The 21,636-nt window shown below is 49.9% G+C and overlaps 12 protein-coding genes across 12 annotated transcripts; 9 read left to right on the top strand and 3 right to left on the bottom strand.

Moving 5' to 3' along the window:
• Positions 1-204: 204 nt before the first annotated feature.
• Positions 205-2,497, bottom strand: AKAW2_30245S (putative pentafunctional AROM polypeptide; the record flags this gene model as incomplete). The annotated part of the gene is made up of 2 exons (XM_041686737.1): positions 205-399; positions 449-2,497. The coding sequence occupies 2 exons, from the start codon at positions 2,495-2,497 to the stop codon at positions 205-207; spliced, it is 2,244 nt and encodes a 747-aa protein (XP_041540692.1).
• Positions 2,498-2,724: 227 nt separating this feature from the next.
• AKAW2_30243A (uncharacterized protein) lies at positions 2,725-4,774 on the top strand (the record flags this gene model as incomplete). The annotated part of the gene is made up of 2 exons (XM_041686736.1): positions 2,725-4,631; positions 4,678-4,774. The coding sequence occupies 2 exons, from the start codon at positions 2,725-2,727 to the stop codon at positions 4,772-4,774; spliced, it is 2,004 nt and encodes a 667-aa protein (XP_041540691.1).
• A 26-nt stretch (positions 4,775-4,800) lies between these two features.
• Positions 4,801-5,805, bottom strand: AKAW2_30244S (sugar phosphate isomerase/epimerase family protein; the record flags this gene model as incomplete). Its single annotated transcript, XM_041686735.1, has 1 exon — positions 4,801-5,805. One exon carries the CDS (start codon positions 5,803-5,805, stop codon positions 4,801-4,803), a length of 1,005 nt encoding a protein of 334 aa, XP_041540690.1.
• A 175-nt stretch (positions 5,806-5,980) lies between these two features.
• AKAW2_30242S (shikimate dehydrogenase family protein) lies at positions 5,981-6,907 on the bottom strand (the record flags this gene model as incomplete). Its single annotated transcript, XM_041686733.1, has 1 exon — positions 5,981-6,907. The coding sequence occupies one exon, from the start codon at positions 6,905-6,907 to the stop codon at positions 5,981-5,983; it is 927 nt and encodes a 308-aa protein (XP_041540689.1).
• A 319-nt stretch (positions 6,908-7,226) lies between these two features.
• On the top strand, positions 7,227-7,976 carry AKAW2_30241A (putative pathogenesis associated protein Pep2; the record flags this gene model as incomplete). Its single annotated transcript, XM_041686732.1, has 1 exon — positions 7,227-7,976. The coding sequence occupies one exon, from the start codon at positions 7,227-7,229 to the stop codon at positions 7,974-7,976; it is 750 nt and encodes a 249-aa protein (XP_041540688.1).
• A 429-nt stretch (positions 7,977-8,405) lies between these two features.
• On the top strand, positions 8,406-9,293 carry AKAW2_30240A (shikimate dehydrogenase family protein; the record flags this gene model as incomplete). Its single annotated transcript, XM_041686731.1, has 1 exon — positions 8,406-9,293. The coding sequence occupies one exon, from the start codon at positions 8,406-8,408 to the stop codon at positions 9,291-9,293; it is 888 nt and encodes a 295-aa protein (XP_041540687.1).
• Positions 9,294-9,958: 665 nt separating this feature from the next.
• Positions 9,959-10,546, top strand: AKAW2_30239A (uncharacterized protein; the record flags this gene model as incomplete). The annotated part of the gene is made up of 1 exon (XM_041686730.1): positions 9,959-10,546. The coding sequence occupies one exon, from the start codon at positions 9,959-9,961 to the stop codon at positions 10,544-10,546; it is 588 nt and encodes a 195-aa protein (XP_041540686.1).
• Positions 10,547-11,130: 584 nt separating this feature from the next.
• On the top strand, positions 11,131-11,798 carry AKAW2_30238A (uncharacterized protein; the record flags this gene model as incomplete). Its single annotated transcript, XM_041686729.1, has 2 exons — positions 11,131-11,194; positions 11,245-11,798. The coding sequence occupies 2 exons, from the start codon at positions 11,131-11,133 to the stop codon at positions 11,796-11,798; spliced, it is 618 nt and encodes a 205-aa protein (XP_041540685.1).
• Positions 11,799-13,211: 1,413 nt separating this feature from the next.
• On the top strand, positions 13,212-13,904 carry AKAW2_30237A (uncharacterized protein; the record flags this gene model as incomplete). The annotated part of the gene is made up of 3 exons (XM_041686728.1): positions 13,212-13,231; positions 13,330-13,475; positions 13,537-13,904. 3 exons carry the CDS (start codon positions 13,212-13,214, stop codon positions 13,902-13,904), a joined length of 534 nt encoding a protein of 177 aa, XP_041540684.1.
• Positions 13,905-14,985: 1,081 nt separating this feature from the next.
• On the top strand, positions 14,986-16,052 carry AKAW2_30236A (uncharacterized protein; the record flags this gene model as incomplete). The annotated part of the gene is made up of 2 exons (XM_041686727.1): positions 14,986-15,096; positions 15,159-16,052. 2 exons carry the CDS (start codon positions 14,986-14,988, stop codon positions 16,050-16,052), a joined length of 1,005 nt encoding a protein of 334 aa, XP_041540683.1.
• A 264-nt stretch (positions 16,053-16,316) lies between these two features.
• Positions 16,317-16,826, top strand: AKAW2_30235A (uncharacterized protein; the record flags this gene model as incomplete). Its single annotated transcript, XM_041686726.1, has 1 exon — positions 16,317-16,826. One exon carries the CDS (start codon positions 16,317-16,319, stop codon positions 16,824-16,826), a length of 510 nt encoding a protein of 169 aa, XP_041540682.1.
• A 3,990-nt stretch (positions 16,827-20,816) lies between these two features.
• ATP9 (ATP synthase subunit C family protein) lies at positions 20,817-21,290 on the top strand (the record flags this gene model as incomplete). Its single annotated transcript, XM_041686725.1, has 1 exon — positions 20,817-21,290. One exon carries the CDS (start codon positions 20,817-20,819, stop codon positions 21,288-21,290), a length of 474 nt encoding a protein of 157 aa, XP_041540681.1.
• Between the last annotated feature and the right edge of the window lie 346 nt (positions 21,291-21,636).

The following is a 21,636-nucleotide window of genomic DNA, read 5'->3' as shown; positions in this document are numbered from 1 at the left end:
ACTGTACTCTTTGTGGTGGGAGTTTGTAAAGAAATTGTAGATGGTGTAAATATTTGAACATGATGGCGGTAATGATGTCAAACATTGCTATCACGATTAATGATCGATGATGCCAAGTATCGGTTTATACGCATTGGAATCGACTAGGGTGTCGCTGAAGAGTAACAGGAACAGTATAAACATGCAAGATACACACGGTACCTGCTAAGTAACAGCATTAGTATATTCCCTCAACACCCCCCTCATAACATGAACCGGCGCCGGCCTCCCCGTAAACAGCTCATATTGCGCAATGCCCTGCTCCAACAACACCACCAGCCCATCAACCACGACCCAGCCCATACTCGATCGTTCATTCATAGCCATTCTCAGCTTCGTTTGTGGCATTCCATATGCGACCTGTCCAGTTAGCACTTCTTCAGATACTCCGGGTATATCACACACATACATCGATAAAAACACCTCCAGTCGTACTCCTCAACCACTGCTCCGATATCTCCATCGTAACAGGAGCCTGTAACTGTCCACCGGCTGGCGCAGGCAAGCACGCCACGATTATTGTCGGTTGACGGAACCCCGCCGGCCAGGGGTCATTGCCTGACCGCAGAACCTCAATCTGCAAACGGGTGTCCTTCTTCTCAGCCCACCGAGTGTAGTACTCAGCTAGTTTCTGCGCATTGGAGCTAGTCCGATTATAGATGCACATCTGACGAACGCCGATCTGGTAGCATGCGTAGATAGCGGCGCGGGCCATACCGCCTGCGCCTATTATCAAGGCAGTTGTTCCATGTCGACTGGCATTAGCGGGAGAGAGATGCTTGTAAATGCAGTCGCGGATCCCGAGGTAATCTGTATTGTATCCCTTAAGAATTTTGGAAGAAGGATTGTTGGACCGCTGAATGACGACTGTGTTTACGGCGTGGATGTCCTGGGCATCTGGACTGACTTCATCCAGTAGGGTGAGGACGTCCGTTTTGTAGGGTAGTGTTACAGCCACTCCGCCGTGTTCAGTGCTGTTTAGGAGTTTGTGGATATCGGAGAATCGATCGCTGCATAGTATGTTGTAAGTGTGTGGTAAGCCGCAGGCAGTGTAGGCTGCGTTGTGCATTGCTGGTGATAGACTGTTTTGGACTCTTTGGCCAAAAACGGTGAATGTTTGTTTTGTGAGTAGGTAGCATGAGGTAAGTGCTTGTTGGGCTGATGCGAGTGTGACTCCTATGTCACCTTCTGGTAAAGATGGGAGTATCACCGGTGAGAGAATAGGATTTAAACATATAGATGCTCGGCCGAGTGGCCCAGTATGGTATGCGGTTATGGGGATGTCGGTTATCTCACCCAGCCGTTGTTGAAGATTCAGGTTGGTGAGATCGCCAGGGAAGTTGGGCTCCGAAGTAATGCGAATAGCGTCAAAGCCAAGCTCATCTGTCTTTTCTAAGAGAGAGCGAACTTCAGGAAAGATGCTCTGGTTTCCCGTCATAGAGGTTGACTGATAGGTGGCAATGATCTTTGTGTGACCTTTGGCCAGCTTTAATCGGCTAAAGTCGGGGCTGTCAACAGGACACGCCACAACATCGGGCGCCAGTCGAAAAAGCATCTCTAAGAGCTGGCAGCATCTAGGATTTGACTGCTGAGGAACCTCAATGGAGACTGGAACCCGGGTATGTTTCCGGATTGTCGCCATATGCTTGGCAATCCTTTCCATGAAACGACCATCATCAAGATCAGCTGCACCCCCGTCAATCACAAGATTGACCGCGTCAGTACCACTCTCCAGAAGTCCCAAGTCCGGATTATCTTCCAACCAGGTCAACGGCACCTGCAGCGCATATGTATGAGACGGTGAAAACGGGTCCGAGGAGTAGAGCACATGAAAAGCGCGCCCGAAGACCTGATGTAAAAACCTCAGGAACACCCTCTCAGCCTCCTTGAGTTTGATATACGCCGGGAGTGGGCGACCAGCATAGTCAGTCACCTTCTCTTGTGTGTGATTGAAGAAGTCAAAGCTGGAGCATGATTGGAAAAACTCATTGCCTGCTTCAAAGATACGGTTGAACTTGTCAGGGCTGGTGGTCATGATGAACTGCTGAAGATCCACCCGGTCGCGTCTGACATACACCGCAGGATGATTCTGTGCAAATTCCTTCAGAAGCACCTGCTGTTGGCGATTCGCTGACCATCCCACACCAGTGATGGTTATTACACATCCTGTAGAGCATTTCTCTAGCAACGAGCGAGTCAATTTTAGCTCCAGCTCCCGGTATCGCGCAGGACCGTTGTGCGCAATGTACTCCTGAGGAGATAGGTGCACCTCCTGGCGAAATACAGCATCAAAATCAATGAACCTGCGACGCAGCGCGACCGATGCAATGATGCCTAGGGTTTTCTTTCCGGCGCCGACGAATCCCACGAGTAGCAGGGTGGCGTCCGCACTGTACCGCCGGCAAGGGATAGATACAAGGCGGTCGCATGGTGTCAAAGGGGAGCTGAGACTAGACATTGAGCCTGCTATGGTAGAAATGCTCAAATTCCAGCATCTCGAGTCATTGCTGGCTGCTTCAGCTGTGGCAAAGTGAGCGGACGAACTGGACAGTCAAAGTGAGACCGCGTAAATTCCTTGCCGATCACATGATCCAGACTGAAACTCAACTGCACCACAAGAATATGCATCGTGAAAAAGGAGAAACCATCGGATAAATTCAGTAGCCGCTAATAACGGCATATGATATGCCTGAATCCAGGTCATCGAAGCGCCAGCGCATCGCTCGCGCCTGTGATCAGTGTCGGCGTCGAAAATCCAAATGCGACGGAGACCAGCCAGTCTGCGCCATCTGCCACTCGGCTGGTAGGACCTGCACGTATGAAAACATCAGTCGGCACCGGGGATTGCAGTCGGGATATGTTCGCAGTTTAGAGGTGACTTTGGGGCTTTTTCTCGAGCGGTTCCCTCGTAATGAGGATGTCTTGCGACGCTCCCTGCGCGATCCTCAGTGCAAGACGCAGCTACCGGCGAGTGAATTGGCAGAGCGTGGGCGACAGTCCAGGCTGGCCAGATACGTGTATCGAGTGCTGAATCCAGACTCACAGGATGAGTCGAGTAGCGAGCTTGAAGATCATGCAGAAACTGCATCACGAGGATGCGACAATGGTGAAGGGGGAGGAGGAAGAGGAGAGGAAGGAGAGGGCATTACCCAGGAAAGAACCCCTGGCAGGCACGGGATATGTGAGGCTGTCTCAGTAGAATACCTCAATCAACCCATTCCGAGTAATGCCGATCAGCTGCTGCAGTTCTACTTCACCCATATTCACAGCTGGTTCCCCATTGTCGAGCGTCGGGACGTCCTCCGCGTCCTGCACACCCCTCCAGATGCGTCATGGTCGGCTCGAGACGCTGCCTGTCGTCTAGTGTTATGGGCCATTGTCGCCTATTCAACGGCAATGCACGATACACTGGGTCGGGGCAGCCAGGTCGACCCAACGCAGATTGCTCAATCTATCCGATTGCAAGTCCTGAGGGACATTGACCGGCTGCAGCTTGGCCATCTTCAATCTCTGTTGATCGTCACCCTCCTTTACCTGGGTGTGGGCCATCTGCGTCTTGCGTGGGTACTAGTTGGCGAAGCCACGAGGATGCTCGAGATGCTTCCAGAATCTGTCAGGTGCGCTCGCTACATACACATCCGGCATGGATGCATCTTGATCGACAATCTTACTTCGGCAATCCTGGAGAAAGCTCCTTGTGCCTCGCTTGATGATCTGCAACAGTGTGCCTTAGTGAGCGAGGACGATGTGGATGAATGGGAGCTGTGGTCTATGCTGCGACCTGACCAGTCTTCAGGAGGCAGTGTCGTCACCAAAGGCCCCTTGCGAGCTCTAAGCACTCTCAACCTTATTCACGGACTGATGCGATTTCTTACTCAGATACTCTATTATCCATCTGGGACCCTCCCTATCCAGGAGCTCATAGTTGAGCTACGGAACTTGCAAGACCTTGTGACGGCTAGGCGGCCTTATCGCGGTCTTGAGTTTGCAAGCCCTCCTCTTCTTACGCTACATCTAACCACAGCCTTCGTGGTATTTTCTCTCGCGCTGAAGCACAAGACGTTCGATCCGGCCATCAAGCCGCTGGCCTTGACTAGCCTGCGCTTTACTCTTGAGATACTGGATGCATATACAGAAATCACTGGAATGGCGGGCTCATCTCCGCTGCTTCGCTGCTTTTCCTTTCAGGCCTACCGGTGTCTACAGAGTGCTCCTAGCATGTTGGGGCCGGGAATGGAGCAGCTGAGCAGTCGACTGATCAATCATATGCAGAAGCTCAAGCGAAGTAGTGAGGGTGGCACTCCAAGTGAGGCGCTACGTTTTACATGGTTGCCCTTGGGGAATCAACTTGAGTGGCCTTACATGCCAGTAGCACGACACCATTCCCAGCGGCCTTTGGCGCCTGGAGGCACTCTCTACGGTGGATTTGATCTTGCCCAGGGGAATACGGTGGTAACAGACCAGGTAATGGCCATGCCCGGCTTGCCCACGACTCCTGGTGTTATGGATACTGGAAACGAAAGACAGGCTCAAGAGCCTGAAGACTTCGATGCTCTCTTTGAGGAAATGGTGGCTTCTATTCCACAAACAAGGTATGTCGATACTCCGGCTATTGTTTATTCATACTAATCATTACAGAAACGAGCCCACGTTTGCCGAGAACTTGGGGTTCTATGCAGGAAATCTAGATACAGACTTCCTTGCTCAGCTGCAACATGTCCCAGACAATGGCTGATGTCAACGTATCCCTCATGATCGTGATTATAGATCCAACTCCTTGGCCAACTGTTGCCAGGCGCGGATACCTCGCTGGGAATGACTCTGTGGCACGCTCGGATCCGGATCTGCCATGGTTCTGGAGAACAATTCCATTGACACCCATCCTTCGAATCCGAGCTCCTTCAGAATTACTCGCGCCACCTCGACTACAGGGAGATAGCCACCCTTGTCCTGTTCATACAGGAACAATCTCGCGTTGCGGCTCCAGTTCATGCGTGCCGGCTGGCCGTCGACGTGGAACGGATGGCCGGGGACCAATGGCTGCTCCATTTTTTCTGCATCAACAACCTGGACATAAAAGACCTTTTTCACGTCGATGGTCTTGACCAGGCGGTCTAACGACTGGGCCAGCACAGCATCTGCGGCAGGGACCTTCCCCGAAGGACTTGCGGGATCGGCCCACACCCGACCGGCGATGTTGAAGGTATCTAGACAACATCCAAAATTGGGACGATCCACCCGCTGAATGATTTCCCACATAGTGTCCCATGTTGAAACATAGGTACCCCAGGCGAGACTCTCGTATGCGAAGCGAACTGGCGGCTCTTGCTTCAGGCCCAGATCGGCCACCTCGATCATGTCGGAGACGATAAGATCAAGGTCTCCTGAGATGCCATCGGGCTGAAAGTTTGACGGTATCTGGATGATATTGGTGCCGAGGATCTTGATAATCTTGAACCAGGTGTGAAGTTTGGCGATTTTCTGTTGGTGGACTTCTCGATCCAGCAGGCCCTCGTAAAACATGAACGGCTGTAAGCCAATCACTTCCAGGCCGTGATGATTACAAATGTTCTTGGTTTCTCGGGCGGCAGCTAGGAGATTCTCTTCTGTCGGTTCTCCCTTTTCTTTGGCGAGGTATTCCAGGTCTTCGTAGAAAATTTCCACTCCTTGGAAGCCGGCCTGAGCAATTTGGGAGAGCTTCTCAGGAAGTGAATGGACCCAGGCACGGCCCACGGACATGGACGCGATGGCAGGTTTGCAGGGCATGATGAATAGGAAGAACTGATGATACAAAATATGTTTGATATTCAGAGTGTAGCATGAACCTTGGGTGTACATTTATATGCTTTCTATCATACGTCAGGCCCGGCCCACACTGAGGTCATCGGCAATGCCCTCATCCGATCCCTGCCCTGCAATCCACCGACTCTACTCCTATCCTCTAGAAGTTAATACCCGGACTCTCCTCTGCAGCCTTCCGCAGCACAGACCACGCTCCATCCAGCGACAACTTCTGCCTCTCTTCTTCCCCGCACCAGAGCCGATACTGCTCCGGCATCTGATGTCCAATAACCTCCGTCCCCTCCACCGTAACCCACCCACGCTGTCGCGCCATCTTCAGAAACCTCGTTTGTCTCGGCTTGAAGCACATATCCAGCAACACCCCCTTAGTAGGAGCATCCAAAAACGCCTCCACAATGCGATGCACTTCCTTCTCCTCCGCTGTCACCGGCTCCGCATCAGGAACCGTCCCAACGATATACCCTGGCGCCGCATTCTCCAACAAACCTGCAACCTGCTCCATCCTCTCAACATGAACCATCTTCAACCCCTCCCCATACTCCTTCTCCGTGTCTTCCCTCAACACCCTAACCTCTTCCTCATCCCGATTCACCACATAAATAGGCGTACATCCCAACTCCGCATACAGGGCATACACCGCCGCGCGACACGCCCCCCCAGCGCCCACAATCACCGCGGCCTTACCCCTCCCTTTCTCCTCTGGGTCGGCAGATAGCAAGCATCCCTTGATTCCACGCCAATCCGTGTTTGTTCCACGTAGCGTGCCATCCTCTGCGCGATAGACATTATTGCACGCTTGGAGGCGCACAGCATACTCGTCTAGCCCGTCGAGATGCTCCATGATGGTGCGCTTGTAGGGCATGGTTACCACCCCGCCGGCGAAGGTGGGCTGACGGAAGAGTGTCATGGCGTCTTCGACGGTCGGGCACTCTTGCGCGATGAAGGTCCATGGGTAGCCCATGCTGTTGAAGGCGTAGGTGTGCATCGGGGGCGCGATGGAGTGAGTTACCCCGATGCCGACGAGGTAGGCGTAGCGCCGGGGGTCGGAGGTGGTGGTGGCGGACATGGTGCTTTTCGTGATATCTGGTTATGATTTTAATATTCTAAAAGCTTGTCTGTAGAGTATATGACTGACTGCAGATAATATAATAGTCAGAATGTCCATCGGCTATGATCCTACCCGGAACGGATATCCTTTTGCCGAGCCCATCTTCTCCCCGGCTCTTCCCCGCGGGGTATGCATGCCCTACTGACCTAGTATTAGTATAGTATAAAGTGAACTAATCCCCACCGTCTACATCTAGAAAATCACCGTCCCCTTTCTCTCTCACATACACCCACTCAACTCAAAACACGCAAAGTAAAACAAATCACCCATCATCACAATGCCCGACCTGCACACCCTTCCCCCCAACTCCCGCCCCCAGCATGCCATCCGGAACAACGGCCCCCATCACCTGGCAATAGAGCGGTACCTCCTACGCGAACTCGCCGAAGGCTGGCCGTGCTATCGCGACGCCTGCGAATGGGAGAACTTCCGGTCAATCTTCCACCCCGAAGCGCATGTGTACACGACGTGGACGGGCCTCACGCACCACGATGCATTCATCACAGCCTCGCAGGCGGGGATGGACAAGGGCGCATTCATCATGCATCGCGTGCACGGCAGCACCACAGATATCAACCCTGAAGGAACCCGCGCCGTTACCAAGATGAAGGCCACTATTACGCAGCGGTTCAGTGAGGTGGAGTGTGTGAGTGGGGGAACGTGTGAGGTGGATGCGGAGAGTGATTGTCGGTTTATTTTTTTCTGGGAGAAGTTTGGTTCTGAGTATGGGGATTTGGAGGGTCAGTGGAGGGCGAGGTTCGTGAGGCATTGGTATGAGAAGGACAAATTGGTGCTTGTGACGCCGGATCGCGTGCCCGTGATTGATCATGAGAGGTTGAAGGAGTATCCGGTGGGGTATCGCCATTTGGCGTATTTGCAGGAGGAGACAATGGGGGTTAAGGTTCTTAGGGATTTGCCGGGACATAGGAGGGAGAAGGTGACGGGGAGTGTTAATGGTGAGAAGCATGATTTGTTGTATTGGCAGGCGAAGGAGTGGGTTGAGGGAGGGAATGTGGAGTGGGCTTGATGTAGATATTACTGGTAGTATGTATGCTGGTGTATGTGTTGTCTTGAATAGATGTTACTTGTTTATAATGATTAAGGACTATCGCGTAGATTAGAAGTTAAATCCATTGTACCGGAGTAGGAAGGCGAGATGCCCAGCAGTCCTCTTAGGAGCAATGCCATCTAAGAGTAGAATACAAACCCACATATAGACATTATATGAATCCGTAGCCGTGTAAATTTCCACTAGCTTCTTCTCCAGGGTAAACATACACCCATCCAACAACCCCATACTTCGGCTCCCTTCCGATGATAAACACATACCCTAGGCTATGATCATACCCGACACTCCACCACCGAGCCCTATATCAACCTTCACAACCAGATACAGTACCCTAACCAAGTTCAGTCCCATTGTTCGTATTTGAATTGTCTCGTCCAGACACTGAAAATGACGCAGCCCCTTGTCTTCCACATCTTCGGCGGCCCCAACATCCGCGCCTCCTTATCCCCGACAATACACAACGCCGCCTTCACCCACCACCACCTCCCATACACCTACACCATCGCAGAATGCGCTTCCTTATCAGAAGTATCTCAGCTCATCACTTCACCCTCCTTTGGCGGTGCCAGCATCACCATGCCCCATAAACTCACTGCCTTCGAACACTGTACTGAAGTGAGCGGTTCAGCGCGTGCCATTGGAGCCATCAACACCCTACTTACTACCCGATTCCCGAACGGGAACGGAACAGTTAAAGTAAAAGGCGACAACACAGACTGGTCTGGTCTCTACACCCTCATCATCGACTACTTATCCCAGCAAGGCATACATTCCGGTAAAGGGACCGGCAAAGTAGGCCTCGTCATTGGGGCAGGGGGTGCCGCGAGAGCAGCTGTGTATGCGCTCTTACAGGCTGGGTTCTCGACGATAATTATTTGGAATCGGACTGTCGGGAAGGCAGAGGATATTGTTAGGGATTTTGATACTCTCAAGTGTGGGGGTAATGAAGTTCATATGAGGGCTGTTGGGGATCTGGATAGCATTGGAAATGTGGATGTGATTATTGGGACTATTCCAGGGGATGCTAAGACGGAAGATGACTGTGAAGGGCTGTTTAAGGGATCGAAGATAGGGTTGTGTGTGGAGATGGCGTATAAGCCGAAAGTTACTCCCCTGATGAAGGTTGCGGAGAGGCGTGGGTGGGTGGTCCGCGATGGATTGGAGGTGTTGTTGAGGCAGGGCTTTGAGCAATATCGGTTGTGGACGGGGTTGGATGCCCCGGAGGGGGTGATGAGGGAGGCGATTGGGGAGAATGGAGTGAAATCGAAGGTTTGATCAGGGTTTAGTGTGTTTGAGTTGTAGTGAGATTCGTTAGCATGAGATCATCTCTCTGAAAGATTGTTAAGAGATCTTTTTTCCTGTATCGTAATGCTTTGCTTCTCGTCAGTGTCATGGCTGGCGGGCGTCAGAGCAAGGATTACTTACAGGATGGCACTACGCTAACTGGTGACATTTCTCCACTGGGTTTCAAACCAGCCATTCGCAGGTTGGGCAGAGCTGCTAGCGCATACATGTTCTCCCGACGGTCGTTAGTGTCCGTGGCACTCAGCCTTGTCGTTCCTGCGCTGCCATGAGGCCCATCCTGGCACCCTTCTGAACAATTGACGCTTTCCATTTTCTATGTCCCATACGTAGATATCTTTCAGATGATTGTTCCTCATGAGATCTGCTTTCTGTTAGGGCCAATGCATGTAATACCACCATCAGCTTATTCTGACTCTTTTCAAGGGATGGGATCTTTTGGTCTTTGGTTCCCCGCATAACCGGCCGAAATTTACCTCGTCTTCCAATCAGATGTGGTGGAACTATCGGGTAGACTAGCGTGACTCACCAGTACAGCGCCCTATAAAAGACCCTTCGATGCAAAAACCGCTACATGCCCACAATACCACCATCATCCCACTTTATACATACCTAATATTAGTACAAAGACATACATAATGATCTGCACATTAACCCCAATCAACCTCTACAACCCCTCGGAATATGCCACCCTTCAACATCAACGCCGCATCTGCGGCTGGGACTATAGCGACGAGAGCATCCTCGCCTGGCGTGAGAAACAAGACGCCGACTTGAAAACATTCTTCTGGATTATCCTCCCCGGCAAGAGTGGTGACGAACCCATTCGCGCCGGTCACATCTCGCTCGACGCATACGCATCCCCGCCTGATCCGGGGCTTGCGCAGGCCGATCACTCTGTCTTGACCATTCAAACGTTCTTCATTCTGCCAGAGTACCGGACCGGTGGTGTCGGCCGTCGAGCTATGCAGTTAGTGGAGGAAATGGCGGTGAATGATCCGCGGTGTCAGACTGTTACTGTCAATGCGTTGAGTAAAGAGTACATTGAAAATGAGGAGAAACGAGCATTCCTTGAATCAATGAACGCGGTACCGGAGTTTGCGGCGGTGTTGTGGTATGAGAGGTTAGGATACGTGCGGTGGAAGACGGAGCCGAGGTACCCGTACAAGTTGCCTCAGGGAGAGGGCATGTACGAGGCAGACTTCATGAGGAAGCAACTGCGGTAGGGAGGCGCTGCGAAGTTTGACAGGTGGTGTTTTGTTGGTAGTCGGTATACTAATTTGGTGGTTAGTTGGTGGTTTGATGAATAGGGATAGACTTATCAGTGTGACAGGGGAGCGGGATCGATGATACGAAGTAGTGATGGACGAAGAAGGGAGATGATGAGAAGCGGTCTATATAAATAATCGTTCTGGAAGGAACACTATTGAAGATCAGAGCCATAATAGGTATTAGCTGTCCCAAATGATATCATAACGCCCAATAGCGGTTGATCATTTGAACGAGCTGTCAATTGACAGCTGCCGTTACCCCAACATAGCATAGATCTCACTCTGAGGTTTCACAAATCGTAGGCAAAAGTAGTACAGCATGTGAATAATTGAGTACACATTGAACACTGTCTTTGTCGATTATTCCTCATATCTCAGGTGTCACTATCATAGCTAGACTAACCACCATCACTCAGCAGTGACTCGGCGAGCAATAAAAGGGCCAGTGTCCCGAGCCATTCTGCTACCACTACTGCAGAAAACATCATCAGACAGCTCAAGTCCAAGCAGCGCAGGCAATTCTCTCACTCGCCACCATCATGAAGGTTTCCGCCGTTCTCTGCATCCTCGCCGCCACTATGGCCGCCGCGGCACCTACTAGTTGTATGTCTTTCCAAGCTCGACCATGCTATCCAGGAACTGACATTGTCTAGATGCCAACCCTCAGCGCCAGAACCAGAACAACAACAATAATAATAACAACCAGAACCAGAATAACCAAAACCAAAACCAAAACAATCGCCTCAGCGCTGAAGAGCAAAAATACCAGCTCAGTGACACTAACCACAAGATTGGACGCTCCGAGGTCATTTACGCGCGAGGATTTGGTTCTTCTTCCTCAAAGCCCGTCGCACCTGAGTATTCTGAGTCCGAATCCCCGACAATTTACGTCCCCGAGAATGACTACCCAGCGCCTAAGACTCCCAAGGAGGACTACAGGTCTGAGGCCTACCAGTCCGAGGAGTACAAGACGGATGATATCAAGTCTAAGGGCTATCAGTCTGAAAGCTCCAATCCTGAGGTCCACCAGTCTGTAGACTTCAAACCTGATGCCCACACGCCTAAGGTTCACAGGCCTGAGATGGACAAGCCCCAAGTTCACAAGCCCGAGGCTCTCAAGCCACCTGCACACCCCGTGAATCACGTCCCGGTCAACCAGCATGAATCTGATGAGTCCTACGAAAGTCAGACTACGGAGCAGCAGTAATGTTTCAGCAGTCATACTTGGTATGTATATGCTAACTCCTTTCGCTATAGTGATATATACTAACGTCTTTGTAACAGAAGCAAAAGTTCGAATCTATTCTGACGGCCTTTACGAGCAAAACTTGCGGGATCGCCTATCGGAAGGGAATTGGGAACTAGGATACTGGGAATATGGGTAATATTTCGGAGCATAGAGATCATGGGCGTGCTCTCGGGTCGGTCAAATATATTATAATCGATAGTAATATTTAATGTTTTTATCTTTTGTTCGATTTGCATTTCATCCAAGCAATGTTTGTTGTTTGTCTCCTGTTCTGCGCCATTGTCATCTGTCATTGTATTGAAGTGAATATTTCCGATTTCCTTTACAACAGATGTTGTCGATAATTCTCCTGCAAATGGTTCTACATAAATATCCGGTCTATCTTCATGTGTGTGTGTAATACCTATATCGGGACCATGTCTTATCAAGTAAAGTGGGTAGTTAGTTATTCCGACAACTTACACAATTCAAACATTTGCAGTTAATGTTGCCTTTAATCTAATTATTCCAATAAAATGCATTACATTCTCTGGATCAACTCTGCTGGACTACACTGGTATGTCACACAGTGCCAGCCACATTCGGCACATAAGTAGTACTACAGGTCACTATGTGCAGGCAACCATTTCCAAAACGTAAACGAATGAATATCGTTTTCATATTCGCCTGCGGGATTTCACGTAATTATTAATAGAACTTGCCTAATGCATAACAATTTTTCTATATTCCTACTTGGCTAAGTGCAGGTTGAGAGTTCAGGTCGGACATCTCTATTCAGCAAGACTCGGTCAACGAAAATGCATATTTCCCTGATGCAATTTCCACATATTGCGGGAAACTATTTTTTGCCTCTACAAAAAATACGATATGCTACTCACTACGCACATACACCTCATTGAGAGCTCTTCTGCCTTCACAAGCATGTCATAATGGCAAAGACCGACGTGACAAATTCCATATAGTTTTCTATTTCCGAACCAGAGTCATTGATCGTCAGGAGAAACGACGCAGTTTCAGCCACAAAATCTATACCCTTCATGTTGTGCGAACTGGTGTTTGGTTAGAAGGCGGCGAGAGCCACAGTCTCATCCCTTGCTTCGGAATCTCGATCGGTAAACCTAAATAAAAATCCCAACCAACAATACTGCCACTTCTGCCAATAAAGGCAGCCAAACCCCGGGCCGAAATGACATATCAACGCCATACAGTACATGTCCGATCCAAGCGACGGAATCCGGGGTTGACCGTCCGGGACCCTGCAGCCGTGGCGCATGCAATTCAATTATTGACACTAATTCGCATATATGGCAATAACTATTGTTCGAAGTCGTGGATGTGTCAGTGTCTGTGATATTCGGTGACAGGCTGGATATGCCATGTCGCTATTCTAGGTACGTATCCAGAGACCCGAAGGACCTCGCGAAAAGGTATAAAGAGGGCCTCGAATCCTCCCCAACTCGACTTTTTCTCATCATCAGCATCATTCAAGCTTCTCTCCTCACAGCTCCTCACTTCACAAACAAACCTTCAACCAACAAGCTCACGCTTCAAACAACCAACTACTCAAAATGAAGGCCTCCGCTGTTCTCTCCCTCGTTGCCCTTGCTGGCCTCACCATCGCCGCTCCTGCTGTTGGTATGTGACAGCGTCCACCTATCCCTGTTTTTCCAATTTGTCCAATACTAATATTTATCAGGCAATGACAATGTCCATGGTGGTGGTAGCGGGGGCATTCACAGGCGTGGTGATGGCTGGGGAGAGAAGCCCGAAGCCGTTGCCGTCGAGGAAATCGGAGTCCCCGTTGCTGTTAAGAAGCCCCAGGAGCACTGGCACAAGCCCCAGCCTGTCCCTGTCAAGTCCGACGAGTACTCCAAGGAGGCTGGCAAGAAGTGGGGCAAGGAGGGCGGTTCCGCTGGTGAGGAACACTACAAGAGCGTCCAGGACAACGAGTCCGCATCCTTCAGCAAGAGCTTCGGCGAGACTACCGATGACAAGAAGGGCAAGAACTGGGGTAAGGAGGGTGGTGAGGAGAAGGAGAAGGAGAAGGGCAAGTCTCAGCAGTAAGCATTGACTGGTATGTATGCGCCTCATCTCCTAATGTGAATTGCTCCAAACTAATGGTTGTAATCTTTAGCTCGAGTCGAATCCATATTCTGCGCTGTACATACAGTTGCTGACGGCTTCGGGGCGCACCGGGTCATAATCTTGTGTGATTAATTTGCTGTTGCTGTTGTTGCTGTGTTGTTGTTTTGCGGCTTCCTTGAACCTGTTGATAGTTTCAATGTCTCTCCTTGTGAATAGCCCAGGATGTTGAGTACTATACGTCTATAATTCGCTGATGGGGTTCTTGTGAAGTTTAATACAAATTGGGATTATCCTCTAATTTCTGCTCAGCCGTTGTTCTTATCAACGTAGTCTAGCTACGATTCCTTGGTTTTGTGATCTTCTGTGTCATTGCAGTGATGTGGTGAAAGTACTCTAGTCTCGAGATACCATTACCTTGCATCAAGTGACTCCATAACTCAACTATGCATTGCTACTATATATCACACCGCAGTCACTCTAATGATAAGGGATGGCGCCAAAGAGTTTCCATCCTATCAGTACTGGACAGATATTCAGCTGTAAACCTGCCACGTAACAGAGCAAGTGAAGGCGATAGTGCACTATACTGGCGTTATCCGTTAATGACAAGGGATATTCAGTGATTACTCAGTGATTATCCAGATATTGCTGGACTGGATACTGTATAACAAGGAAAGATCCCATCCATAGCCCCGATGAAACTTCACGAGAAGCCTGCCTATTACCGAACTTGGAAGTCTACTCTGAGAACCTTACATCTACCAGGTTATTTCCACACGATTGGATTGTGACCAGATAGTGAGGACCCTAAATTGACATTCACCCCAACTCACCTTGTGGCGTTTCGAATTAATGGCTTGTCAAGTGAACAGTGATACTATCAGAACTACAAAGGGATATTCCTCCCCGTGGTAGTGATCACATGCAGGATATAAAGATATATATCTCTGTCAAATAATACAGCCCTCGTTCGAAGCGTCCACTGCTTTCTCTTGTTCTATTTCCACCCCCATCCTCATCCGCGAACTTCATTTATCTGTTTATCTTGCAATTAACCAACATGGAAGGTCCCGCTCACCAAGGATTCTCCGTCGAGGACATTCCCACAAAGTCCGTTGCCTTTCATCCTACTCTAGCAAGCATCACGCACGAGTTTCCTGTCCGTGTCCAGGTACAGATTCCCTAGCAATCGTATATCATATCTATAGAGTATCTTCTCACAGCTGCTAACAGCCCGGTGCGTTCGCGATCACCATCAACAAGATCGACCACCAGGTCGATCCCGAGTCCATCCGTGTTGAAAGTCTCGGCCCCGCCAGAGTAATCGACATCCAGCATGCAAACGTTCTCCGATACTCGTCCACTTGCAAACCAATCTCTGACAGAAGAGTCTTTGACCCAGTCAGAGACCCTGACAATAGGAAAGACACCATCTACAAACCCTATGAAGGTCTATACGCCGGATGCGGTATTCTTAAAGGCTACTCTAGGAACGATTCTCTCAGTCGAGAGAGGCAGCCTATGGGTTATGATGGAGCTGGTGCGCAAGATACTTATCGGGGGGAGTACGGACCAGCGCTCTACGAAGGGGCGAATCCGAGTATGTTGGAAGAACAGAATCAGAGACCTGCCTCGGAAAAGCCGGCCTTAGACCATTACTGCCAGGTAGTTGTGCACGTGGAAGGGCAAGTGACTGCTCCTGCGCCTACGTCGAGCCCTGGAACTCTACCTGGTGATAAGGAGAACCAAGCGGGAGGAAAGACTCAGAGCAATGAAGTGATGTTGCACTTGATCTATACGGTTCCGGCGAAGTCAGAACTCAAGCTTCACGACCTCAACATCAATACGCTCTTCTCAACGGCTAAGATGAAACTCTGTGCCCTGTTCACTAACATGAGTTCCGAAACCTGGCGAGATGCCCAGGTAACGCTGTCGGCCCCGCAAGCGCACATGTCGCCTCCGGGGCAAGCCATCCCATCATTGACACCATGGGAGCTGGCAGTCATGCTGACTAAATCCGGGTTGTCTGTGCCCCCTTCTATGCCAACACTGGGGATATCAGAACCGACATTCCCCTCCCCTGGTTATCCTGAGTTGGAAAGATTTTTCTTTGACATTTACAGCTGATAACATAAAGGAAGAACTGGGAACCTCGATGTACCATGACTTTTATCCGCCTGATAGCAAGGTGCCCGAGTCGATCAGCCAAGGCCATGGCCTGAGTGTATCATATGAACTACCTGGCCGGCGTGTCATCAAGCCCTCATCTGCGCCCCGCCGCTATGAATAGCGGAGCTGGACCTCCAAGCTTCATTCACCCATGTGATAGTGCCCAAGAGACATGCCGCAGCATTTCTTCGTGCCAAGATACAGAATACTTCACCTGTGAATATGCGATCAGGTGAAGTGAACTTAACCGTTGACGGTACCTGTTTCGGCAAGACCAATGTCCCCAGCTGCGTGCGCAATGAATTCTTTGAACTCAACCTTGGGGTGGACAGGTTCGTTAAGGTGGCCTATAAGGAACCTGGGATAACACTTAGTAAAATCGACGAATTCTTGGAGCTTACTATCACATATTTCAAAGCGACATGCAAGATCAAGAATACAAGAGACCATGCAGTCAACGTTCTGGTATTGGATCAGGTGCCGGTTAATGTGGACGATCATTTTGATGTTGAGATTCTGACGCCAGAGACCTTGGGGTTTCCGGGTGATAAGGTGGATCTCACAGAGCCGGGAAAGCCGGGAACGAAGACTGCGGAACTGGGTCGTGATGGAGAGGTTCGATGGGAAGTGACACTTGAGCCGGATGAGGAGATAGAGCTCGATTTGCGATATTCTATCGAGGCGCCGTTTGAGAAATGGGGAAGGGACTTTCCTGTGCCTGTTGCGAAATGAGCATATGTCCTTGTCGCAAATCGATTAATACAGGTACATCAGCGGTATCTATGGTCTGTTTACTCATAGCTTCACCAATTATTTCATTTTCGAGGTTATTCTGTCCGGGGATGAGGAAGATACGCTCATTACTTTGAAGTAGACATGTCAACTCAAGTATCTCCAAGTTAAGCATCGTACACGTACACGCAATTCCCCTTAGTCGACATGTCACGGCAGATACTGTCTAAAAAAGCTCTGATGTAACTAATAAGCCTTGAAACCACGTGCCCTTTCACAGTTGATAGTGGAAAAGGCTATCTAACATTTTGATGGGCTCATGACTGCCTGTTGGAGGTAACAGGCGGTATACAACACCTAGCATACAGACGAACTCTTCTTCTATGGATCAGTCAAATTTCGGTCAAGCTACGTAGGTCTTCACGCTGTATACTTGACGCGATATTCTGTATGATAATTATCTTATCTTTCATTACGGCAAGATATAGCTGGGACATGATGAATTGCAAACACGCTCCTAACTTGACTTCATCCGGATGATTATTCCAGTTAGGAGCGTGTTTGCAATGAAGCAAGGGACCTTCTTTACTTATCATCCTCCACTCAAATACCGGTACCCTATCGATATCACCTACAAAAGGAAGGACAGACGTAGATCATTGTGATCACATGATGCAGAATTGCTGTTTCGAATAAGGCAGAGATGAAGGTGTCTACGAACTGAATACTCCGCTACAATTAACATTAATCTAGACTATGCCAAGATGGCCACATATATAATTACGTTGTCATAGTAGATCGAGAACGTATGCAAGTTACTGCCATGGTTATCCAGTTCTAGCACCTACCTCTGACTTGATAAGTGTACACACTATAAGCGAGATGTATAGTTATATTATACTACTGAACCAACCCGCTTCACCCGATAATATATATCGCGTAGCATCATCATTGAAAAAACCACAAGTTAAACAAACAACACTAACCCCGGATATATCTTCCCCATTATCCCTGTGGACCCTCAACATACCAAACTGAAGCCACCCTCCATACCACAATATATAATTATCCACATACCACCCTCGCCGTGGCTAGCAATCAACATTCCACACCCACAACCTCACCGAGATACTCCCCTACGCTCCGATTCGTCAGAATTCCAGCTTATCTTCCACACCACAAGCTACAATGCAAATCACCTACGTGCGCAAACCAAGGAAAACAACCGGCATGATGATGGCTGGCCACGGCTACCAGCCCAATACGTAGATAGTAGTTGTCCGTCATTCCAACTAAACCCAACTGAAATCCCGAGGTCCGGGACCTGCCGCTGACCCGACAGAAGTCGTGCCTTGATACCTTAAGGCACTTTCAGACCGTATCTCCGTCACGTATTCACAATACCGTAATAATACCACCAATACAGGTCCGATACACGGCGGGCTCCGTGTCGCTGCAGCCATCCATCGATCGATCCTATTCCCCCATCCGCATCACCCTTTATCCTCCGAGTCTGTCGGTATCACCAGAACGATACTTAAATTATGCATTTGTGTGTTCCCGTGGATACTACTAATCAGCGAGAAGTTATTGCTGCACATTACAACTCTACTTGACAATTTAAGTTGATGAGAATACTGGGATTCAACAACAACCACCCACCCCCCCTGCTAGCCGAAGAACAGTTCGCGAACAGCTCGAGCCCCGTGGCATCCCTGCACCAGCTGCATGCTTAAATTGAGCCAGAACAAGTGAGAGAGCGCAGGGCAAGGCAAGGCAAGGCAAGGCCAGTTTGCGGCGACGGCGGCAGCGGTTCAGTCGGGAAACTGGCCGGGTTACGTAATACTGCAGGGCGGCTGAGATCATATCTCGATCACCGGGTTAAATCGAGTTTAGTGAGACCGACCTCGGAAATAGATAGGGACTGTGTGAGTTTTAGGGGGGGGGGGGCAAGGCCACAAAAAATAAGAATAAATAATTTAGGATACAAAAAAAAATTAGGGAGAGCGTAGAAGAGATTTGCCCCGGAATCCTCACCCTGATCCAGGTATAAGTAGCAGACGGATGTCTTCTTGGGGAAGATGGGAAAGAAAAAACGGGCTGGAGAGCAAAGCAGGTAAAAATTACACAATGGGATTTCCTTCCAAGGGATTCTTCCCTCTAGTGGAAAGGGGTGTGGTGGCCACGATAACAAGCACACAGCAGGGTAAAACCGCGAGCAAAGCCAGCCACTAGCGGGCTGACTGTGTTTGTGTGTGTGTGTGTGGGATATGCTTTCGTCCGGGTTTCGAGAGGCCACGGGATGATGTCGATGGGATTGGGTTGGCTTGCGCCGCGCGCGCGCGCCCACTTTTCTCCCTTATTCAGCTTGCGCCGGTCATCCACACCCCCTGAGATTTGCTCCTTATTCCCCCGAGAGGGATCAATTTCTCTGATGTATCCAAAAAGCTATATAACCCGCGCACCACCCTCGGAGACAAGCGTGCTGAGGCATTGGGGGAAGTGGTTATTTTTTTTATTTTTTTATTTTTATTTTGCGCCATAGCGCCAGAAGCCTGTGTGGACTCACATTTCTGTGCTATTTGCGAGCTAGCTCAGGGAGCTACGGATCGTCGCGCGTTTCCCCGGCGAAAGGCGCTCCGTACGGAGCCGGGTTGTCCCAAAACGGCAGATAACCCAATACGATGAGTCGGTGAGGCATTTCCCGAGGGGAGAACAGACAAGGAGCAACGGCAGCAACACGACAACAGGACAATTGGGGAAGCTTCCCTCCTTCCAGCCGACGCGGCGCAAACCTGCTTGCGTCTCAGAAGTGGGAATTTTTCTTGCTCAGAAACTCCGGTGCTGGTGGAGCCGCATGCCCGATTCGGCCCGGTTTGATTGCGACCGAGAAGCTGGCCATCATATTAGCTGGGTCTTGGCTACTTCCCATTGGTTGTCCAGCCATCGCTAAGTGGGGGTGTACCACTCTATCGGACCCATTTGGATGCAGGGACCCACCCGCACGTCTGGTTTTTTCTTCTTTGCGGTCTCCCGTTTTGCTGTGAAAATTTTGCATACCGTAGCTGGTCTCTTTGGGCTTGTTTCTCTTGTCTTGTCTTGTCTTTCCCGGTCTGTTGCTGGGTTGGGTGGGTGTCAGAAGGGGAAGGGAGAAGGGGACAATTTATATGTAAGGAAAGAATGAAGGGAGTGCCCCGTAGAGACGAGACAGGAATGTTTTTTCTCCTTTTGTGACGACACGAGGGAAAGAAAGGAATTGAACGGAAGGGATCGGTCCGTACAAGTGTAAAATACACATATGACTACGAAATACCCCATCAGATGCAGCAATTGGGTTGGTTATCTGAAGGGGAAGGAAAGTGAGAGTGAGAGTCAGTAGGCCATTGCTCCATCGCGGACCAGCACGGCCAGGTGAAGACCCTGAAACCATTGGCTGTACCAGCTGTAGCTCCCCTGGTAACCACCATCCCGAATGGTCCCGAAGGGTGTGTATGTGTGTATGCGTACACAGGATGTGTAAGTAAGTTGTGGTAAGTGTGTATGTGTGGTGGAATGTCCACTGCTTTTCCCGGGGGAAGGAAGAAGGATAATGAGCCAAAAACGAGGCTACCAAACACGGTGTAAGGGAAAAAGAGCGAAAGGATCAACTAGGGATAACGGATTGATACCAAAAGACAAGACATAAACAGGAAAAACAGGAACAATACAATACAAACAGACAGTGCCAAAAACACCAGCAAACAAAAAAGTAAGGTAGGGCTTTTTTTTCTGGTCCCAACAAAGCGCACTAACACCCGACGGGGGGGCTGGGTGGGAAAAGGGCAAAAAACCGCGAAAATTTAGCGGGAGAGTATTTATGTCCCGGGGGGCCTTCTGTTGTCACTTTCCTCCAGCTTTTTCCTCCAGAAAAGTTCTCCTTCCTTCTTTCCCTTCCCAATCCCATCATTTTCTAGAGAAACTCCTCTCTCAGAACCACCACAAACCATCACAATGGCCTCCTCCCGTGTCTTCGCCCAGCGCCTGGCCTCCACCATGGCTGCTTCCACCAAGGTCGCTCGCCCTGCCGCTCGCCTCCAGCTTGCCCCCAAGCGTACCTTCACCACCCAGCGCAAGGCCGTCCCCATGACCCCCTTCCAGACCGTCAAGCGTCAGTCTCCCTCCGGCCTCATCCAGGCCAACGCTCGCCAGGCTTTCGCTGCCCAGCAGGCCCGCCGCCAGTACTCCTCTGAAATCGCCGACGCCATGGTCCAGGTCTCCCAGAACCTGGGTATGGGTTCCGCTGCCATCGGTCTCGGTGGTGCCGGTATCGGTATCGGTCTCGTCTTCGGTGCCCTCCTCCTCTCCGTCTCCCGCAACCCTGCCCTCCGTGGTCAGCTCTTCTCCTACGCCATTCTTGGTTTCGCCTTCGTCGAGGCCATTGGTCTGTTCGACCTGATGGTTGCCATGATGTGCAAGTACGTTTAAATTATGACCGAGGGATGATTGCAGTCACGACATCTGCGGAGATTTTATGATTCACTCCCAATCTTCGATTACAAACCTTCATCAATATTGGAGAGAAAATAGGGGATATTGGGGGGAATATCAGCAAAATTCTTTGTTTTGAGATTGTCTTGGCTGTGATAGGAGGTAATTCTATTGTGGTGGTCTTTTTATATATCATGTACTACTTTTCCCGTCATCATCTACAACCATCAAATACACTGTACATATAGAGATTTAAAATGGCCACTAAACTCCACGGATTTGCCAGCTACATTTGATTGTAGGATTGGGACTCTATATCCACATCGATTGATGATTCTCTGCT

Source organism: Aspergillus luchuensis, chromosome 3, assembly GCF_016861625.1.
Source record: "Aspergillus luchuensis IFO 4308 DNA, chromosome 3, nearly complete sequence".
NCBI lineage: Eukaryota > Fungi > Ascomycota > Eurotiomycetes > Eurotiales > Aspergillaceae > Aspergillus > Aspergillus luchuensis.
Note: the sequence above shows the minus strand (reverse complement) of the source record. Positions and strands in the feature narration are given on the sequence as shown.